At 34.8% G+C, this 21407-nt stretch overlaps 1 protein-coding gene across 1 annotated transcript in view; it reads right to left on the bottom strand.

The window, feature by feature from the left end:
• GYS2 (glycogen synthase 2) overlaps nt 1-19772 on the bottom strand; it is a 41226-nt gene extending 21454 nt beyond the window's left edge. The window contains exons 1-5 of the mRNA XM_011381596.2: nt 19652-19772; nt 11548-11729; nt 9472-9663; nt 7636-7818; nt 2727-2871 (exon numbers count right to left, since the gene is read on the bottom strand). Coding sequence (XP_011379898.1) covers nt 2727-2871; nt 7636-7818; nt 9472-9663; nt 11548-11729; nt 19652-19772 — 823 coding nt within the window. The remainder of the gene's footprint in view (nt 1-2726; nt 2872-7635; nt 7819-9471; nt 9664-11547; nt 11730-19651) is intronic.
• Nucleotides 19773-21407: the final 1635 nt, after the last annotated feature.

The following is a 21407-nucleotide window of genomic DNA, read 5'->3' as shown; positions in this document are numbered from 1 at the left end:
CCACGGCAGAGTCTATTTTAGATTGCCAAGGTTTCCAAGTAAAAGTCCTCATGTGAATAATTCCTAGGTGAACTGTCGAGTGTGATCAGGATAGGAGAAATTTCCCTCTTACAATGTATTATTCATCTTTCTATAACATTTATATAGGGCTTACTTTGTGCCAGACTCTACTGTATTTGACAAATATTAATTCCCAAACCATGTAGAGTAAGTTTTTTTCACTGTCCTCATTTCATAAATGAAGAAACTGGCCTGCAGAGAGGTTATTTGCCCAATGTCAAGTTATCTACAAATTTACAGGGGTAGGATTTAAAACCAAGGAAGCCTGGCCTGGGGTCTAAGCCCTTATTCATTATGTTAGGCAGCTGTATTATCCAGAAAGATATAGAGGGCAAGAATGTGTATAAATACAATTGTATTATGACCTTAATTCTTTTGGAATTTTCTCACTGTTTCAAACCATTAAAAATAAAATACCTTAGTCTTGAAATTAATTTCTTAGTTTATTGACCTAAGAAAGAAAGAAGATCTATTTTAGGTCTTCTAAAATCCATATTTACTCCGCAGAATAATTTCACACATACGGGCCTACATGCAATGACATGCTGGTAAAGTTTAACAATCAGGACAGAGAGAGAAAGAAAGAGAGAGAACGAGAGAGACAGAGAGAGAGAGAGAGACAGAGAGATTTGATTATTGGTTCTTGTGAGCCCATGTGAGCTGGTCTCAGCACACTGCTACTTATGTGGCTTAAGATATAAGGTTTTAAAATGTTTTTATGCCTCATTGATAGATATGGAATCATATGGGCACTTTTACATAGTGACATAGTTAAAACTGTGGCTTTAAATACAAATACCAAACAGATAAAAAATGTCAAAACTCAGTATTCAAAGACAAATTAATATGCCATACTATTTTTTACATATCCAATTGTCGAAGACTAAAATAATTAAAAATTCATTGTTGGGTTTCACCCTGACACTGATGATAATGAATATTCTCCAACTGCCTTTGCCTCTTTGCATTATTTCCTCATCATTCAAAGCCCCAGGCAGAAGAATCTGATTGGCTGATTCTGAATTATTTGCTTCTTACCTGCTTGGAAACAGGAAAAATATCACATTTTGTCCTCCTTTGCTGTGGTGGTGGAAGGCAGAGTATTGCCACCCACCAAGACCACACAATAGAGATTTCCTTAGAATAAATTCAGAATTTGGATAGAAAAAGAATCCTTTATAACACAGATGCCTTTGAAATAAGGACGGGGGTGAGAGGTGGAAATTGCTATTCTTAATTATATATATAGTTAATCTGGCACCATGGAATCTCTCTTCTCCCTCTAGGTAATGAAGTAATTCAGTAAGAAAATATACAGGTAAGACCATAGAAATGAAATATATAGGAAAACAATATACTTAACTTCATAGTGCTTATAACCTAAATGGAGGAGGCAGATAATAAACCAAATATTCAAATAACCAAGTAATACGTCAGGGGTAGTTGGTGCCATGGAGAAGAGTAAAGCAGGTAAGAGAATAGGGAGTACTTAGGTGGAGGTGCTGGGCATGTTTTTGTTTTTGTTGGAGGCATGAGAGGGAAAATCCAGGTGAATCCAAGAGAATTCTTGGAAAGAAAAAAGGACAGCGTAGGATCTTTATGTTACCTCTGTGCAAATTACCTGGGTTCTTTTTTTTTCTTTTTCTTTTTTTTTAATTATCTAACACTTCGAAATATGTTCTTTAGACTTTCAGCTAGTATCTAAAAGAAAGACAACTAGAGACAAGACCACAGGAATTAAGCAAGGAAGATATGTTAATTAGAACCATTTGGCTGCAAGTAACAGAAACCTACTAACTTCAACTTAAGTATAATACTGAAAAATTTAGTAATAGAATGCTGAACAGTCTCGATGCAAAAATTTAGCTGAGCTATAGTCTAAATTACTGTGGAGAATCTCAAGAGTCTTCTCTTTCCATCTGTTTCTGCTTCTTATGGCATTTCGCTGTAGTTTCACTTTTTTTGTATCCCATGAAACACAATAAAAAATGGACAGTGTAAACAGCTTCAAAGCTGACATTTTTATTATACAGGAAAGCATTCGAACAGACTCATCTGTGTAGACCTCTTCCTATGAGAGCATTCTGATAGACCTGGCTTATGCCAGGTGTCTACCTCTGGACCAATCATCTGTGGCCAGGTGATAGGGTCACGTTTTATGAATATGCTTCTTGGTTTTACCACCTCTGGATGGCCTGTGGCTAGTTCCCAGAAAAACTGGCAAGAACATCTTAGAGGAAGTAAAACAACAGATTTCTACCAAACAGAAACAATGAGGCAATGTTATAAGATGTAGAATTGGGATAGTCTTGCACAAATTTCTGTTATTTTCTGAACTTTCATTTTCTTAAAATAGAAAAGTCAGCTTAACTTGGTCAAACGCACCAAGTCATTATGATAATCTAGTTCAGACCTAGGGCATTTCAAGCATAGTCCATTTATTTAACAAGCACAAAGTGAATACTACTGTGTTCCAGATATAGCTTAGTGTTGGTTTTACTGCAAAGCCACTGAAAATGAAAGTATGGGTGAAGATTTGGGTGGTAATAGTGAATGCAAATTTTTCTGTATTGTTTTATTTTTATTTTTTGTTTTAAACAAGGTTCTCTTGCTCTAATGTCATTTGGAACTGAAAGATCAGTGACAAACTCAGGGGTAATAATTACCAGGCTTTCTCCTCAGCATGTGTTCTGCCTCTATTGCTGTTATTTCAGAAACTGTGGTGAACACATGAGCACAATGGACTGCGGCTCGCTCCATGCAATACCGATGATAAATCTGCCTTTCCCCAGCCTCTTTGTCTATGTTAAACTGTTAAAAAAAAAAAAAAAAACAAAAACACACACACACAGTAAAACAAGTACATATACATTTCTCACACTGATCCTTCTATACAAGCAAAACAAAATCACGTATGTCCTATATTGTTTTCCCTCAAGGCTGTATAAAATTTTCTGACCACAAAAAAGTAATGATAATTTTTATTAAACCCATTACTAAATGCATAGCTATTTGTGCTTAAAAAGGTTTTGTGTACTTTATTTTCTGCTTCTAAACTGCTATTTAATCCCCTAAGTAAAAGTTATTTCTACTTTGATATAATCACATAGAATTATTTGGTATTTTAATTATACTATTACTTTTCCCACATTTTATAAATATTGAGCTAATTTCTTTCCCCGTTTCTTATCATGTTTTCCCCATAAACAATGAAACAAAGCCGACATTAAACTAGATACCGAAAATAAATATAATTATTATCATCATTAATTCACTGACAGGGAACCTGACAAAGAGAAAAGACAAATGTTTTTCCATAATTATAAAAGTCCTACCTCTGTATTTAATTTCAGGAGTATATACTTACTTTAATTAGATAGTGTTTTTAGATTGTGCAATCATCCATTATTCTGTATATCTTAACTTCAAAGAAAACACAATAAGCCAAACCCCAAATAATTACTTAAATAGTTGGCAACAGTTGTGGGCTTTCACCATTTTGCTTAGTTATTGAATGTTATGTCTAACATAGCTGCGTATGAAAGTAGCAGTGTTGAGAGAAAAAGCTAGTTTCTGGCATTGTATCAGCAGCGTGCTTTTCATAATAAAGATTCATCAGAAGCTATTCAACATTATGCATCAGGCACTCTTCTAAATCATATTTAATCTTCATAAATGACTGAGACACATATTTTGTCTTCATTTTATGGGGGGAATTAAAACTTTTAGAGGTTAAGGAACTTGTCCGAGGTCACATCCTTATTAACCATCTTAGCAGAGCCCTAAATTGATCCCAAATCAGTCTGACTCACAGCTTGTGCTCTCATCTGCTTTTATATCTTTTAGAATCTAACTCGATCAACAAGTCAGTCCCAATAATTATTGCATCATATCAAGGAAAACACTAAAAAAAAAAGACTTATTAGATGATTCTAAAGATTAGAACAAGAAAATTCTTAGCATATTTTTTTTGACTGTAATATTTGCAAGCATCTCTCTGAAATTCAGTGTTTGAATCAGGGCTCTATATGCATTCTTGGATCAGCAGAAGTTTTTTAAAAAGCTCTGTATGACTGGTCTCATTTATTCAGCCAAACCTCTCATTAGCTAATAATTGTTTCTGTACCTTCAAAGAGCTTATAAATTAGTGAGGAAATGGGTAAAAATCAGGCAGAAAAGTGTAAATGCTGAGTAAGGTATAGGATTAGAGCAGGACTGATTCACTCTAGCTGAGGACAGGGAAAAGTATCTCATAGTATATAAGTGTTCATATTGTCAGAATCACCTCCAGACTGTAAGATTTTGAAGGACAAGAAACCATCAATTATTCATCTTTATAACTCTAAGTTAATTAGAGAATAAAATGGTATTTGGGACATAAAGTTTCATTTGGGGAAAGGTTATTTTAGGCTGAAAAATTAGATGCCCTAAAGAAAAAGTACATAAAGTCATATGGTATGTGCAAAAAATAGCAAGATGTCTGATATGACTTTGGCATTGGGAATAGAATGTAGGAGACATAAAAGGATAACGTCTTGGTAGGCTATAATAAGGCCAGATCACAGGATTCTCTGAAGACAAGGCTAGGAATTTACTTTTGTCTTGTATATAGTGGAAAGCACTACACTGGCTCATTTAGAGATATGATAAAGACATGGCCTATGTTTATGAAAAATAACTCTGAAAAGAAGTTTGAAATGTTTCCTATCTCTTTGAGCTTTTGTGAAGAGTAGATGAGATAACATGTCAAATGTTTACAAAAGTGGCTGGTACATGGAAAGTGTTCAATAACTTTAGCTATTGTTATTTATTGTTGTTGAGCATAATAAGATTTCATATGTGGGATAGCATTTAACATTTAGACATGTGGACGTGGGAAGATAGGTTTTCTAAGTGAGCAAACCTAGTACGAAAAGATACAGGTCTTCATGAAGACAGGCACAGTGCATGCTTCTGCTTTTTCCTGGTCCCATGGGGGTCCTTTATCTTTTAGGCCTGTGACATGGCCACACCTGGGCTTTACAGCAACCCTATCTGTTTATACATGTTGTCCACTTTCCCCCATATTCATAATAGAATGTTAAAACCTCTGTCTGATAATATCAGCACTTAGAACATATCTGGACCTGGTTCTTCTGACAATGGAACTTCCCTGTGTTTTCATGTATCTCATAACTTTTTGTTGAATTCTGGAGAATGTGTATAAAAGAATAAAAAATGAGGTAAAGTGTATATTAACCAGTAAAAAACCAGTCCAGTGACGGAGTTAAAGTTGACTAACTCAAAACTTGGTCAGAGGAAAGAGTTAAAATCCATCAAACAATTGTCTGTGGCTTCCTTCAGCATTTTCAAAAGCCAAACAGCACTGTCCTCACATTTCCATCAAGGAAATTCTGTTGCTGTCTAGAAAAGAGAGGCGAAAACTTCAAAAAAAAAAAAAAAAAAAAGCATTAGCTATCTAGTGGTTGTAGTGGAGAGGAAAATTGACCAATTATTGGGCTAATAAGAATAAATTTGGAAACTTCTTGGAGAATCTCAGAAAATTTATATGCTGGGTAAAAATGGTTGAAATTTTAGCTAATAAATTTAACTAAAAATGTTGACCAACTTCAAGGTCTTTGTGAATTGGCTAATAACAAAAATTATTTTCAGTTAGCAAATATTTTTTGAGTAAAATAGTTGCAACCTTTCTGCTTTTATAAAAGTTGAATACTTTTATTTTTATTTTCATTCCTCCCACACCTCATATTCATTTGTCTGAGTCAGAACTTACTGAAACAAATCTTGGGTCTTTCATCAAAAACTAAATTATGAGTCATTTCTTATGTCAAACTTTAAAAAACATTTTAAACATTTTAAACATTTTCATGTATATAATTTGGTATTTTTATGTACCACCCAAATTCTAAACCAAGTGTGGGCATGAGGTGAGAGTCTGCCATGGAAAATGATTATAGTGGCTCTTTCTGTGAGAAATGATTATGAGTCTAACTCAAAATCTAGTTCTTGAGTACTTGTTATTTACTAGTCACTCTGCTGAGCAGGACATTTTACTAGGACAATGGGTCAGGGTTTGACTAAGCTTACCTACTTCAACCAGTGAGGGGTTTTCAGCTGGGGAGATGGATATATAATCTTCTTTGAAGACAGTATGATATAAATACTGACCTTTTATCAAAAAGATAAAGTTGTAATATGTAACTGTATACCAAAGTGCATTTGTTTCTAAAAAAACAAATAATATCTGATATATATTAGTTGTTTTTATTAATAACATAATGTTCTTAAGTATTCTAATGTGAAATATTTGATATACCTCTTTAATTTCTCTTTCACGAAAATCAAAGTCTGCTCTTCTCCAGGAAACAGGGTTGTGGAGCTTATCACAGATCACTGGTTTGCCCTTTTTAGACTACTATTATAATACACTATCAGAGAATTTCTCCAATCTTCTGACTTTCTTAGTTCCTCGGTGACATTATTTTAAATGTACAATTTATGTTTACAATTTGACCTTTAGGTCAGGCTGACCTTTTTATGGGAAAACTCTCATTAGGGCCATTCATTGATTTGCAAATGTTAAAGTTTGTCAGAAAAAAAAGTTTCTTGCTTTCAAAGTGTCAACGTGTCTTTAAGATAGTTGTATAACTCTTCACTACCATTATCTAAATATTATTTATGTATCACACACACACACACACACACACACACACACACACACACACACACACTCTGTTCCATAGACTCTTAATACTTTTTTTAAACTGGAGAAGTCTTTAAAAATCAATTTTCCAAGTTCCTAATTTTCCTTAAAGTGAAACAGAAAAAACCCTAAAACGCTAAATTAATTTGATTGCAACATAGTTACTAAATTTGCAAAACTCCTGACTCTATGGTATGCAAATAATTTTTTGCTATTACTAACATCATAAAAAAAAGATACACTGTAATCTGATTTAACTGATAGGAAATACAAGAAAGAATGACTTTGGGTTATAGAATCGAGCAGTCTTCTAAAATGAGTAGACATAACTGTTTGGTCATCAAGGACCCACATCCCGGTTTTTAATAACTTCTGCCTTATCTGACCCCTACCAAAAATTCAACTATACATTGCAAAGTTATAGGAGAAATTTGGCCATTTGTTCACTTGGAGGATAGAGGAAGTAAGGCTTATAGTGCAAGCTGTATGCCTCACATCCCACTTCTCTATCTGCCCCTCAGAGCTGTGTGTGGATCCAAGGTCTTCTCAGCATTTCCTAAGCTGCAGAGTAGAAAGGAGCCTAACTTTATGTCCCCAGGGTCTTACTCCTATCATGCCCCTTTGGACCTTGGATCTATTGCTCCAAAGTAGACAGGCATCGTCTCGCACTGCTACACTCTACACTCTGAATAAGGTTAAACTATATGAGCTCTCTGTCACCCAGGAGAGGCTTTGTCATGCATATTGATTAGTTAAAAGGGCATTTCTGCCATCTGGCTGGCAGATGAAATGTAAAGATCGATACTTCTGATCCTTCAGCTTTAAGGATTGGAAAAAAAGGTGATGAGGGGGAAGAAAGTAGGACTATTTACCTTATCAAGATGGTTGTAGAAATCAATGTTTGCTGCACAGAGATACCTCCCAAGCAGTGTGGCATGAGTAGTAAATATTGTAGCGATTGGAAGTTTCCGGGCCCGAGAAAGGACCAGTCCTGTTCCGGCCTGCCATTCGTGGAATTGGGCAATAACATGTTTACCTTCTGCATGGTCTGTCACCTACATCAGAAGAGAAGCATTTAGAAAATTCGTTCGTGAAGCTTGATCTGATCGTAGCCTACAGCACAACGAAAGTTACCGTGCCTATAAATTTCAGCATGGTTTAAAGGGATCTAAATATGGAATATGCGGATTTAGCAAATATAAATGTTTTATAGGATTTGGTGGCATGTGCATAAAGCCCAGTGGTTCTCACACTTCGCATATATCAGATCGCTTGGAAAGCTAGTAAAGCACTTACATCCAGGTCCCCTTCTCAGGTAATCTAATTTAATAGTTCCAGGCTAGGGGCAAGAATTTGCATTTCTCTCAAGGTTGCAGGTGATACTGCTAAGGGTGGTCCATGGAAGTACTTTTTGAGAAGCATTGACTTTGGCTAAAACCTTTGTACTTTAAGTATCTGCTCTTCAAGAAGTTCCTCACAGCTATGAACTGTTATACAGATCGACAGCAGCAAAGAGGCGACAGCAGAAAAAAGGCTTGCCCAGAGGCCTTGAACCTTTTTCAGTTTTTATTTACGCTTTGTATCAATGCCTATCTGTTTCTTGAACTGCTTTATTTTAGAAAAAGTTGGTTTCTTGCTTTCTTGTTTCTTTTCTCTCTATTCCCTTTAACAGTAAGAATGATGGCAGACACACACAACACACACACACACACACACACACACACACACACACACATAGCTTGGAAGCTGGACTCAGCCTTGGGGGCAGTGGCTCAGGGAGGCAGTTCTCAGAGGAAGAGTTGGTTCCACCAAAAGATGCTAAAACAAGAGTGTATATTGGTCATTAGACAAGATCTGCCAGCATCTATCTAACCTTTCTTCTATTCTGTCACCAACACAAAGCAACAGGACTGCCCTTTCACCTTATCCTTCACTTCAAAGCAACCCTTTGAATGGCTATTGTAATATGACTTTATCAGTAAGAAAGACTGACCAAGGGGAGAACACTCCCAACATATAGTCTGTAATCTTTCCTTAGACCACACCCCCACTTTGCTAGAAGTGCTCTGATTTTTAGGTTAGATATCATCATCTTGAGGTACTATAAATGTGGAGGATCTTACTGCCAGGCTTTGAGGACTTAAGAGAGTGCAGGCTTGGCTCATTTAACAAGGACTAGTTTCTAACGCTCTCATTTATTTTCACCTATGGAGTATTTCAGTTCTATGAACTCCTTAGCAACTGTTGGGATCACTTCAGCCCTTAACAAATATTGGAAATTTCTAAAAGTCACTGCAGCTGCATAAGTACTCATGCATAAACAAAACCAAATATTTCAAGCTATTTTTCACTCCCTCAATTCTAGAATTCATGTATATAGTGCATGATGTATACTATTTTTTTTTTGCATATATACTGAGTATTATCTATGTAGCAGGCAATAATATTGGATGTTTTATATACATATTCTGTTTAAATCTGACATGAGGTAAATATTAATAAGCATTATTATTACCCTGTTTCAAAGGCTGGTGTTTGGTTTTAAAAACGCTGAATACTCGGATTCCTTCAAATGTACTAGGATAATCCATAATGGCATTAACTTAAAATTCACTTAATCTAAAGATAATGGAGTCATTGCTGGGTAATGCTGGGCACAGATACAATTGTGCTGCTCCTCTGTTTTATAACTATACAGTAAACTGTACCTCTTTTAAGAACCAGGCAGTTAAAGATCCAAAAATCAACATATCATTGGCTTCTCGGTCGTGATAAGGGATGCCGACATGGCATGCTTCCCAGAGGTCACCCTTCCACCTGTCCAGATTCCAAGCCGAATAACCTATGTCAAAGAGCACCACGTAAGGACTCCCTTCTATCAGCCATCTTCCAAAATGTACCTGCATATAAAGAACACAGAGCCATACAATAATGTTAGATAATGCAAAGGAGGAAAATATATTTGTGCTTAGAAGATAGAGCTTTATTTAGAACTTAATTGCAGATTATGCAAACTATATAGGAAATCATAGTGACAACACAAAGCATCTGATTTCGAGCCTGAAGATGTAATGGGCTTGCATCCATTCATCTAGAATCTCCAACTTTTTACTTTTCATTAAATTTGGTCATTTGAAAACAAAGTATTAGACAATGTGCTCTGTCCTGTGATCATGAGCTCATGGTTTTAGGATTTAATATTATAGCTTATGTTTTTATGATAAAGTCATAAGATGAATTGCTCTGTATCTTTATCAACTTATAGTTGGATGTAATTTCTACTATGTAACTTATTTTTCCTTATGCATCAAGACTTATGATATTTCCTGCTAGGAAAAAAAATGTTTCTGTAGATAAATGTGTATTTTTCTTACTTCTTCTATCAAAAAAAAAAAAAATGTAACTTGAAATATTTCCCAATACGGTTGCTGCCAGAGACCTTAATTAAATGTACTGCCCAAGATAATTTATCATTTTAATCTAGCAACTCAGAGTCTAAACTGATTGCATTCTTTAAACTGACTGTCCATCAATTCAACTACTGATTCAGTCACACAATTACCTCCAAGACTTGTGCCAATTTGCCTTATTGCACAAATGCTGAAATTAAACAGCACTGAATCTCCATCTATTCAGCTTCCTAAGCTTTCACTCAGGCTGCTGATTGCTGTTAGAGGAAGTCACAATTGTGTATATTTGTGCTCTTAAAATGTCCTAACTATACATCAAAGATATCTAGAAATTCTTTTACATAGTCCTTGAATACTTTTGAAGAACTTCTTCCTTCAAATTCTCTTAACACTTGCCTCCTAACTCTCTAAGATGACATTTAACCTCTCCTTCAGTAAGATCATCAAAAACACTGAGTGAGACCATCCTGAATGTTTTCATCAACTTATCTCTGCTTGTACTCATCCTTTATTTCCTGTTTAAGTGAAAGGGGAGAAGAATGACTGTTTCAATAGTACTTTGGATCTTGTTCTCTCTCCCATTCTCAGTGACCTCACTCTCTTCAATCATCCATTTCTTCTGAACTTTCAACTTCTCCCTATATGCTAGATATTTCTTTCTGGCATATAAATATGCTCAGGTTTCATTCATATTTAATAAAACATTAATTCTTAAAACCATGTCACCCTGAAACTACTTAATTTATCTTTCTTCTTCATAGGAAAATCTCATAGCCACAACTTCTACACCTTTTTCTCACCACTCATTCACTGCTCAACCCACTGAAATCTTATTTAACTTCCTCTTCTCCTTTGAGACTATATTTAACAAGGTTACCTTGAATGATCTTAATATTGCTAAACCTGTTGACCCTGGTTCAATCTTTTGTTGACAGAATCCCTTCTTCATACTTGAAATTCTCTTTTCCCTCAACTTGACCTCACTATTTTCTAGTGACTTAGAACAATACAAATTAATTATCTTACAGGTTGGGGGTCAGTAGTCTGAGATGGGTTTTATGGATTAAAATTAATATGTTGGAAGAGTTGCATTTCATCTGGATTCTCTAGAAGAGAACTTCTCCAGAAACATATCTATCCTATACCGTCTACTGAGCTCCAAATCTATTATACTACTAAGATATTTTCCTATGGTTTCACAATGTGTCGCAAAAATGTGCCTATTTAAAATCAAGTTCATCATCTTTCTCACAAACCTGCTTTTTTCTTTTCCCTAATTAGATGATGGTCTTCTCTCATGAGCTCATGTACATTGTGTTCTGTTTTCCCATAACAGTGTACTTGTCAAGTGAAATGTCAGTCATTAGCCTTTACCTGGCAGCCATGTTTATTCATTGCGTCCACTGCTTTTCTAACAGCATCATTTAAAGGTTCACACTGTTCTACCTGAGTCTTCATATTATGCTCAAAATACGGACCAATCAGAAAATAATTGTCTCCCCATTCATCTGCTGTTGTTCTGGCCTTTGTCTGAATCACAGTATAGATGCCACCAACTGTGAAAAAGAAAAAGTTCCATTATCATTCAGGTTGGTAATTCATTTTAAAAGATAAAGGCATGGAAGTCAGTTCTCATTTTTAAGTAAGTACTTAGGATCCATCAAGTACAAGGGTTTATTTAACTAGCTAAAAGAAAGTTTTTAAAGGACACTAACAAATAATCACTATTAGTTCAAGTTATGCGTATTTTAAAGCCCCTCTGGGTACATGTCAGAGAGCAGCAGGTTGACAACAGCCTAAAATCTGAAGAAACAAACAATTGGAATGAAGCAGTACTTGGCTTAAAGCTCTATCCACATTGAAGTATCAAAGTTGGGACAAAGAGCCATTGTCACCACATGTGCCTTCAGTAGCAGCAGTCACCTTTCACCTCTTCTCTAAAAGTGATCCAAGAAGGGGCTAAGTTATATCCAAGTTACAGCGAGTGCTGAAATTATGAACAAGTGTGCCAAGATAAAGAGCCACTTCCCTTTCTAGGTACCAAGCAAGATAGCTTTTGACAAGAAGAAATAGCAGATAGATTTTGAGGGGGAATGCTTGGTTCAATCCTCATGTCTAACCCAATGACACAGGTACGAATTTCCAAACGGTATTTCATTTTCTCCCTCTAGCATCACTGACACCACTATTAAAACACAAAGCCAAGAAATATGTATACTCTCAGAAAATATGTATACTCTCAGAAAATATGTATAACTTTGGATCCAGCATGTCTACATAAAAAAAATTGTCCCAGAGGGAAACAAAAAAAGTGTCAAAAGATGATAGATAGATAGATAGATAGATAGATAGATAGATAGATAGATAGATAGCTGATAGCTTGCTATGAATCATTATATTGTTGAAAAATTAGAACCAACTTAAATTAAACTAGCTAACTCACTTAACCTAAGGCTCAGTTAGCTTATCTGTTCAATGGGAGTAAATTAGTACTTAGTTTGGGGGAAATGGCAAATCATAGTAGCAGTATTAACGATTAAGCCTCACTGAGAATGTGGTATTTAAGTACTTAAAAAGATGAAGAAATAAGGCGGGTGGATATCATGGGGAAGAATTTTTCAGGCAAAGGGAAGGATTAGAACCAAGGCCCTAAGTTGGGAACACAGTGTGCAAATGGAGAGTAATAGGCATTCATAAGGAAAGGTTTGGGTGCAACAACCAGGTAGGAAGAATAGAGAGGACTGAGGGGAAGAAGGAAATTTAGGCAAGCTATTTCTTTGTGCCGGCTTTAAACAATCATCTCATACAAGAATATAAAAAGAGTCTGAATCAATTTCTTGAGCAATATTTTGTCCATGAGCTATAAATGAGGGGTGATTCAAGAAATTCTGTGTGAAATCCCAAAGCTAATAGAGATCCTGGCACCAATCTTCAACTCCATTTTCAAGAGCAATTTTATTACTTGCATATTGAGAAGAAAGCTTCGTATTTTTCACTACAGTTTTTCATAAGGTATTCAAATTAATCAGGATATTGGGTTTAATAGCTACGCATCTCTTAAATAATAAATCTGACTGATAGTCACAATCTGTGTCCAAAAGGTAGAATTGTCCTCTGCAAATTTTTCTTTAAGCTTGAGCCACTCAAAATATACTTTTTGGTAAATTGCTTTTTGAGGGATAAGACACAAATGGCAAATGTTGATACTACTATATGATACTAACAGTATTCATTAATCTATCAAAGAGAAGAGCTAATGTAACTCTTAAAATATAAATATCAGTTTCAAGCAATTTCATAAGAGCCTACATAAACGTATTGTCCTTAAAAACTTCATTATTGAGAAAAGGCTTCTTGACTGTACCTGAGAGAAATTTAAACTGTCACTTGAGCAGAGTCTATCAGGAATAAAAATGTAAAATTTAAAAATAAAAGTCCATCTCACATTGTTTCAGGCCTGATTGCAAATAAATCTTTCCCCCAGACTTCTCCCTGTATAGTCTTTCTGTGAGGAGGTTCTCTTACTGCATTTCATATGCTCAAGCTCCATTTTAGCCTTCCTCTGTCCTTCCCATATTTATATGCCAACTAATTTCCCTCGATTTTTACTCTTTTTACCACAAACTCCTCTGCTGACATGCTAATTATAGGTAAATGTGATGGCATAGACATAAGGTCATTTCTATTTTCAAATTTGAAGTATAAATCAGAGAGTCACCAACACATTTTAAATTTTGTTATTATTCTTTTACCAGTGTAGGTCGCTGAATTTGGACTTACCCTTCATTTTCAAACATGTACTTTGTATTTTATTGATCTATATTTTTTCTGAAACAACATGGGAGCTATCTTTAGTGTGAGGGCAAAGTATCAGACCTTTCATAAGAAAAAGAAGACCAGCTTCCGTGGCATATATGTCACTGAAGTAGCTATAACTCCAAGTTTTCCTCTAGAAAGACTGCTGATATTGTTAAAAACCAAGATTCCAAAGCAGCATGGAATGTGGGCAACAGCCAAAATAAGGCATTTTATAAATACATATAAATTGGAAGTCTCTTCTTTATTTTTTAAATGTTTAAAAGTTACAGAATTTGGAAGTTATATGATTTTAGTATGCATAGTGAATAATCTGACCCTCCTGTATCAAGGCACGGTTGCAGAAGCAAAGGTACTCATTATACGATTAGAACATCATTCTAATGATGTCTCAGTTAGAACATTATTCTAACTGAGACAGCAGGGCTGGTAGGACAGTGTATAAATGCTACTGGTGGCCATGGTCAACGAGTTTGTGTGCCTGGTGCTTTGCTAAATTTGTGGTTCAAATCAAAGCAGCCATGGTGTCAAGTAGCAGGAGGTGAGACACTTAGAGCAAAACCACTTGCACACCTCACCCTGATTACAGCACAGCGGCAGCTTCCTGTATAACACAGGAGGGGCTCAGTCATGGTAATCGGGATAAAAAAGAAAGTGGAGAATAGCGCTCCTCTTGAAGCTATGCATGTACCAAGCATGGTTTTTCCATAGATTGTGTGTTTCGTGTGGTGTTGCTCGGGATGCTGTTGATGCTGCCACTGCACATCTACACCAGGAAAAGAAACCTCAACCCCTAATTATCGTGTCACCCATGATTGCAGTAAACCCGTTCCGTAACTTTTTTCCATTTTCTGCTTTTATTTTTAAAACCGACTCGTGGAATCACTCAAAGTCAAAGCCAGGATGATCATGGATGATCCAACTTCCTCATTTTATAAATAAATTTTATGAAAGTATAGTAATAATAATAAAACACCTACAATTTTATTAAATGCTAGGCACTGTTATAAGTTACCTGCAATTGGTGTTTCTTTTGGTTTTTACAACACCATTACAGGTAGATGCTATTATTATCTTTATTTTTAGATGGGCAAACTGAAGTGCAAAGAGGCTATGAGATGGATCCCACATCACACAGGTAATGATGGAGTTGAGACTCCAGTCCAGGCAGTTTGACTCCAGAGCCCACACGGTTTAGACAGTAGACTGTAAGTAACTGTATGAAACAACACATCAATGGATCCTTAAAAGTGGTGTTGGGAAGGATAGGGGGAGAAAATGAGCAATATAAACTTCTTCAGTAAAAAAGATAAACTTCTTTAGGTCATGAGGAGGATGGAATGAATTATTTCTATTCTGCTCCAGAGAAAAGCCATTTGGAAAACAATACTTAAAGGAGATAACTTTTTAATTTTGGTTCTAAGCACTTCTAGGTTAACAAAAAGGAACCCAGGGGTTTAGAGAACTTTAGAGCAGCAGTTCTCATTTTAATCATTGAGGCCTTTGGAAATCTGGCTTAAGGCTAAAACAAATTGTTTTTAGTTGATTTTAAAAGAGAAGTGTTTATTTAGTGACTAAATTTCAGAAGTGTTCACATGTATTAAATTAGCATTCATGATTTGTGACAGTATTCATTAAGCTCTTTTTAATGATCCTAAATATCCTCGACATGATAATTGGTCCATAGTCTATGATAATTTGGGCAAGTCTGTGCAGAAGAAATGATTGTAGGAAGAATTTTTTCCCAAACCCCAAACTAGATGGACCCCCCGCCCCCCGGCCAAACGCACACGCTATGTATAGTCTTGGAGTATCTTGTTCTCTTATTCTCACTCATCATGTTTGACTATAATTGCATGTTCAATATCTATCTTACTGTAACTCTGTAAGTGCTGGATGATTTGGAATCAATTCTGCATTGTTAAACAATATGTTCCTTGTCTCCCAGTGCCTACCACCTAACAGACACTTGATACATTTTTATTGAATAATAAGTAGATAATAATAATAAAAGAATGAAAGCAATAAATTTCAAGGGTAATATGAACAAGTAGAGAAGATTATTTTAAGGTCTGAGAATTCGCATCCAATAATTTAACTCTGATTCTTATTTGTTATATTTAACACAATTTCGTTGACAAAATTCTGGAAGTGAGGGAGTTTTGTCCTCTCTAAGAAATCTTTTGTTTTCTTGGATATAAATACATTTCTTGTTTGTCACACCACTGTAAGATGGCCAAAGGATATTGCATTCATTTCATTCTTGAAGAAATTGATATTCAGATAATTTGAGATGTTTTTACAAAGTCTCAGAAATCTATGATCTTTGATTGCAAGTCTCGTGTTCTTTTCTCTATAGGCCATTTTCTTAGGCAATAGTTGTTTTAATTTTTATTTTTGTATGGTAATAAAAAAGATAAATGGACTCAAAGGAGACCTAAGTGCTAATCCCAATTCTGCCATTTACTTGATCATTTAATGTATGTAGGCACCATTGCATCTATGAAATGGAGGAGCTGGATTCACGATCTCTAAGATGCCTCATATCAATGCTACGAACTGCAGGAAAGTAAAAAGTTCAAAGTCAAAAGAAACTATGGTGTCAATGTATTGTCAAGGATAAACATAATTGTCCATTTATATAAATATCTCTAAAAAATCAGATTACACTGTATATCAGAATAGACTCAAAATGGATTAAAGACTTAACTGTAAAACCTGAAACCATAAAAGTTTTAGAAGAAAACACAGAGAGTACACTCTCTGGTACTGTTAACAGTAATTTCATTTCAGATATATCTCCTTGGGCAAGAGAAACAAAAGGAAAAAATAAACAAATGGGACTACATCAAACTAAAAAGGTTTTGCACAGCAAAGGAAACCATCAATAAAACAAAAAGACAACCTACTGAATGGGAGAAGATGTTCGCTTATGATACATTGGATGAGAGGTTAATATCCAAAATATATAAAGAACTCATACAACTCAACAACAAAAATACAAACAATCCAATTAAAAAAATGGGCAGAAGACCTGAATAGATATTTCTCCAAAGAGGAAATACAGATGGCCAATATGCATATGAAAAAATGCTCAAGGTCACTAATCATCAGAGAAATGCAAATTAAAACCACAAGGAGATATTACCTCACACCTGTCAGAATGGCTGTCATCAAGAAATCAAAGAACAACAGGTGCTGGTGAAGATGTGGAGAAAAGAGAACCCTCATACACTGTTGGGGGGATTGCAAATTGGTACAGCCACTATAGAGAACAATCTGGAAGTTCCTCAAAAAATTAAAAATGAGTCTACCTTTTGACCCAGAATTTGCCTTCCAGATATTTCTCCAAAGAAAACCAAAACAATAATTCATAAAGTTCTCTGAACTCCTGTGTTCATGGCAGCACTATTCACAATAGCCAAGATATGGAAGCAACTTAAATGCCCATCGATAGACAACTGGATAAAGAAGTTAAGGTTCATATATACAATGGAATATTATTCAGCCATAAAAAATGAAATCCTATCATTTGCAACAACATGGATGGACCTAGAGGTTATTATGCTGAGTGAAATAAGTCAGACGGAGAAAGATAAATACTATACGATTTTACTTATATACTGAATCTAAGGAATAAAAAGAACAAACTAATAATTGAAAACAGACCCACACACAGAGAATAAATGGATGATGGCCAGTGGGGAGGCGGGGAGGGGGCTGGGAGAAAGCAGTAAAGAATTAAAGAAGTACAAATTAGTAGTTGATAGAGGGTCACAGGGATGGGGAGTATGGCATAGGGAATGCAGACAGCAGTAATGTAATGATTACGTGTAGAGCTAGAGGAAAGATAGAGTAATCAGGGGAATCGTTTCATTAACCATATAAATGTCTAACCAATGTATTGTATACCCAAAACTAATTAAAAAATACAAAAAAAATCAGACTGCAATAAATATTAAAATAAACATATATTGGAGATGCTATCAATTTGGGTAAATCATACTGTGGGTCCCCTTCTGACAAGAAAAGCCCTTTCCTCTTGCATAGGAAATGAAAGAAAATAAGTATCAAAGACAGCACAGAGGTCGAAAGTAAATTTTTTCCTTCCTTCATTCAAAAGAAAAAACTTCTTTGAACATTTTCTGCCAGTCACCATTCTAAGCCTTGACATCAACACACAGGTCATCAGGATATAAAATCCATGGATAAATTTTCATCAGTGTGTGCCCAGCACCAGGAGACAGTGCTCCCTTAATGTTTGTTAAATGAAGAGAAAAGAAGGAAGAAGGAGCTCTGCTCAGGTGCTGGAACTCACACATATGCCATCTGAACTGTTTCTTGGTGCTAGAGTTCTCTAAATTTTTTCCACCAATAAACTATATATCCTTGAGTTCCTCCCTGCTCTGTAGAGAAAATCTTTATTTCAAGGCATAGTCTGGGGTTTATGCGTAATAGAGATGGCTCTGTTGCCAGGAACTTTGGGCATATTTAAAAACTTTCAGATTGGAAAAAGAATATTAGAATAGCTATTTGTGAAATACTCATTTCTCTATAATAAGTTTTTTGTCCTTTGCTTTCTCCTCACTAAATTGCAAAGAAAAAGACTGCTTTGTTCTCTTACATTTGTTCTCTGCATTTCTGTACAGGCAGAATTGATTTTTAATTTTTATATTATGATTTTACGAATTTTAGGAATGCATACACATGAGAACTTTGAACATTTAGTATAGGTGAAAATATAAACAAATACCAAATATAATTACTTTTGAAGTCATGTGAGTTCTGATAAGCCAAAAGGAAGAAGTAATGTATCACATTCATGTTATTATTTCAGAGCCTGTAAATTCTACAAGCTACCATTGCCTTTCACCTATCAATCACTTGGCCTGGTCCTTCATGACCCTGAAGAATTCAACCTTCAAAACTTACTTTTTCATACTAATATTCCTTCAATTGTCTTGACACTTTTAAACTAGAGAATATAGATCCATAAGGAATTTTTTATAGTTTTACAGCTACCTTTATTACTAAAGTTATTTAGGTTGCAGTATTCCACTTTGCCTTCACCAATCCAGCACAGATGAGATTTTATCTTATTAGAAAATAATTTTAATTTTGTTAATTTGATTTCCTTTCTTATTTCGTAATTACTATACATATATATTACTGAAGGGAAATTTACTTTTATTCTTCTTAATAAGAGCTCAATATTATGCATTCCTGAGCTGCTTCTAAGTTAAAGCTTTATTTCCAAGCTAATATTTAATTATTAGAAACATTGTTAAATATTCTATATAATTGCTAACGGTAAATGGAGTTAAAATTTCTAATTGGTCTTGATCAGGTATAGTTCTTCCAAAAATAAAGAACAAAATTATACTGTTTGCTGGAAAAAATCATAAAACCAAAAAAATAAATATTAACTTTGTATTTCTCTTTTGTCATGACATTTCAAATTTTAATTTAAATGTACATTCCCTGGCAAAGACTATTATTTTCAACTTTCTCTGCCTGTTGAAATATACCAAGTTAAATGTATCCTGAATTTATATTTAGTTTGAATACTTTTCTTACTCACTGGCAATTCACTCTAATTCATCCTCCTAATCTACATCTTCAGCAATCTAGCAAATAGCCATCTTCAGGCCCAAGTACAAACCTTTATTGGTCACTTCCCAAGCGACTTCAAAGAGCAGTAAATCCTCCACTGGAAGTTCTTCAACTTCCCACTGAGGAAGCCCACTGAGGGATGCCACAGATAGAGATCGGCCTCGGAGCATTCTTCTTCCAGTCCCCTGAAATTTTCTGAACTCTTCTTTCAGTTAACTAATCCCAGGAGCGGTGTGCTTTAGGGGTGTGAAGGTTCAAAGCTGGAAGATCTCAGGCTTTGGTAGCTTCTCATAAGACTAAACCAGCAAAATGGAATGTCATGGGCTTCTGGAGAGTTCCTGGTTGAAGGAGGAATTCTCAGCTCCTCTTTACCAGCCTTTCTGGGCAGGTCCACTGAGAACAATATCTCCAATAAGAATCTACCCAAGAACTCACAGCAATCACAAGTAAAATCCTCGGGCCTGGGCTTTAGGCAAGTACCCTCTCAGATAGTGGCATCCTCATAGGCTGATCATGATACAAGTCCAGACCTTTAGCCCTTGTCCTTTTGAACAAATTCCTAGACTAACACAGTCATCAATGCTTATTTCATCACTTCCAAAGTGATCCAAGACTAGCAATTGCCCTTATAAAGTTTGCAGGCCATTTTAGATCACATGTAGAATTGACTGGGACGTGTTTCCATGCTTTCAGTCCCTTTAGATTGTATTAAACTTTCTTTTGATTCTCATTTCTAGAGCATTAAAAAAATACTTCTAGTTGTTTTGTTCTACATCTGCAGATTGAATTTTGTAGGTAAGCATAAATCTTGGTTTCGCTTTTCTTAATTACTTTACTTTAAAATTTCTCTATAAAAAATTATAAATGCTAACATGTCTTGGATGTAACATACAAGAAATGTAATTTTGACTGATCAATGATTATCAGAGCATCATTTTAATAAAATAGTAGAAATTAATTTTAGTCCTATCTGTTCAGTTATCTCAAATAATATCAAATTAACTAAGAATAATTTAATGGATGTAAAAATGTTCAAATATGGGGGAAAAGGCAAAATATATAATGTTCTGAAGTATGACCAAGATCACCTTGCCAGCAGTAAATGCCATATATTCACTTTCTCACGTGTTTGTATGTACATATATATGTATGTCCTAATTTATTCACACACAGACATATTCTATATTGTTTCTAAATAGAGTAATGGCATTCACTAGCATGCTTAAATTTGAAACATTTTACTTTACAGATTTAAACTACAATCAATATTTTTACATTATCATTCTGAATAGCAGTAAAATTGAAATTCACACAAAATATCCTTCACATTAGAATTACAAGCAGAATTATAAAAAATAATTTCTTACTTATTAATATGATTACTATTTTTATTAGTTATTATTAATATTACTATTTGTTATTTATTAGTAACCTTTTATTACTTCTTTAGCCATTTCTATACAATTGGCCTTATTCACTAAAGCCTATTTTACTGATTTAAGATAGATAAAACCATATTTCATCATCTGATATTAATAAATCAATGTGAATCTATATGTCTTCTATCATTCCTGATATATTTGATTCTAATCTCTGTCTATAAAAGTAAATTTAAGTAGTTTATTATTCATTCAAGTGGTTAAAAAATTATATGGTTAATCAAAAAATTAACTATTCGAAAGATAAACTAAATTATTAAAATAATTTTTTTGTTCACGAAATGATTTGCTTGTGTTGACAAAACCTTTGTGAGTCCTGCAAATAGAAGTTCCAATAAAACCCAACAGAAGGGCATGGTGACAAAA

The sequence above is a fragment of the Pteropus vampyrus genome, unplaced genomic scaffold (assembly GCF_000151845.1).
Source record: "Pteropus vampyrus isolate Shadow unplaced genomic scaffold, Pvam_2.0 Scaffold444, whole genome shotgun sequence".
In the NCBI taxonomy this organism is placed as follows: Eukaryota; Metazoa; Chordata; class Mammalia; order Chiroptera; family Pteropodidae; genus Pteropus; species Pteropus vampyrus.
Note: the sequence above shows the minus strand (reverse complement) of the source record. Positions and strands in the feature narration are given on the sequence as shown.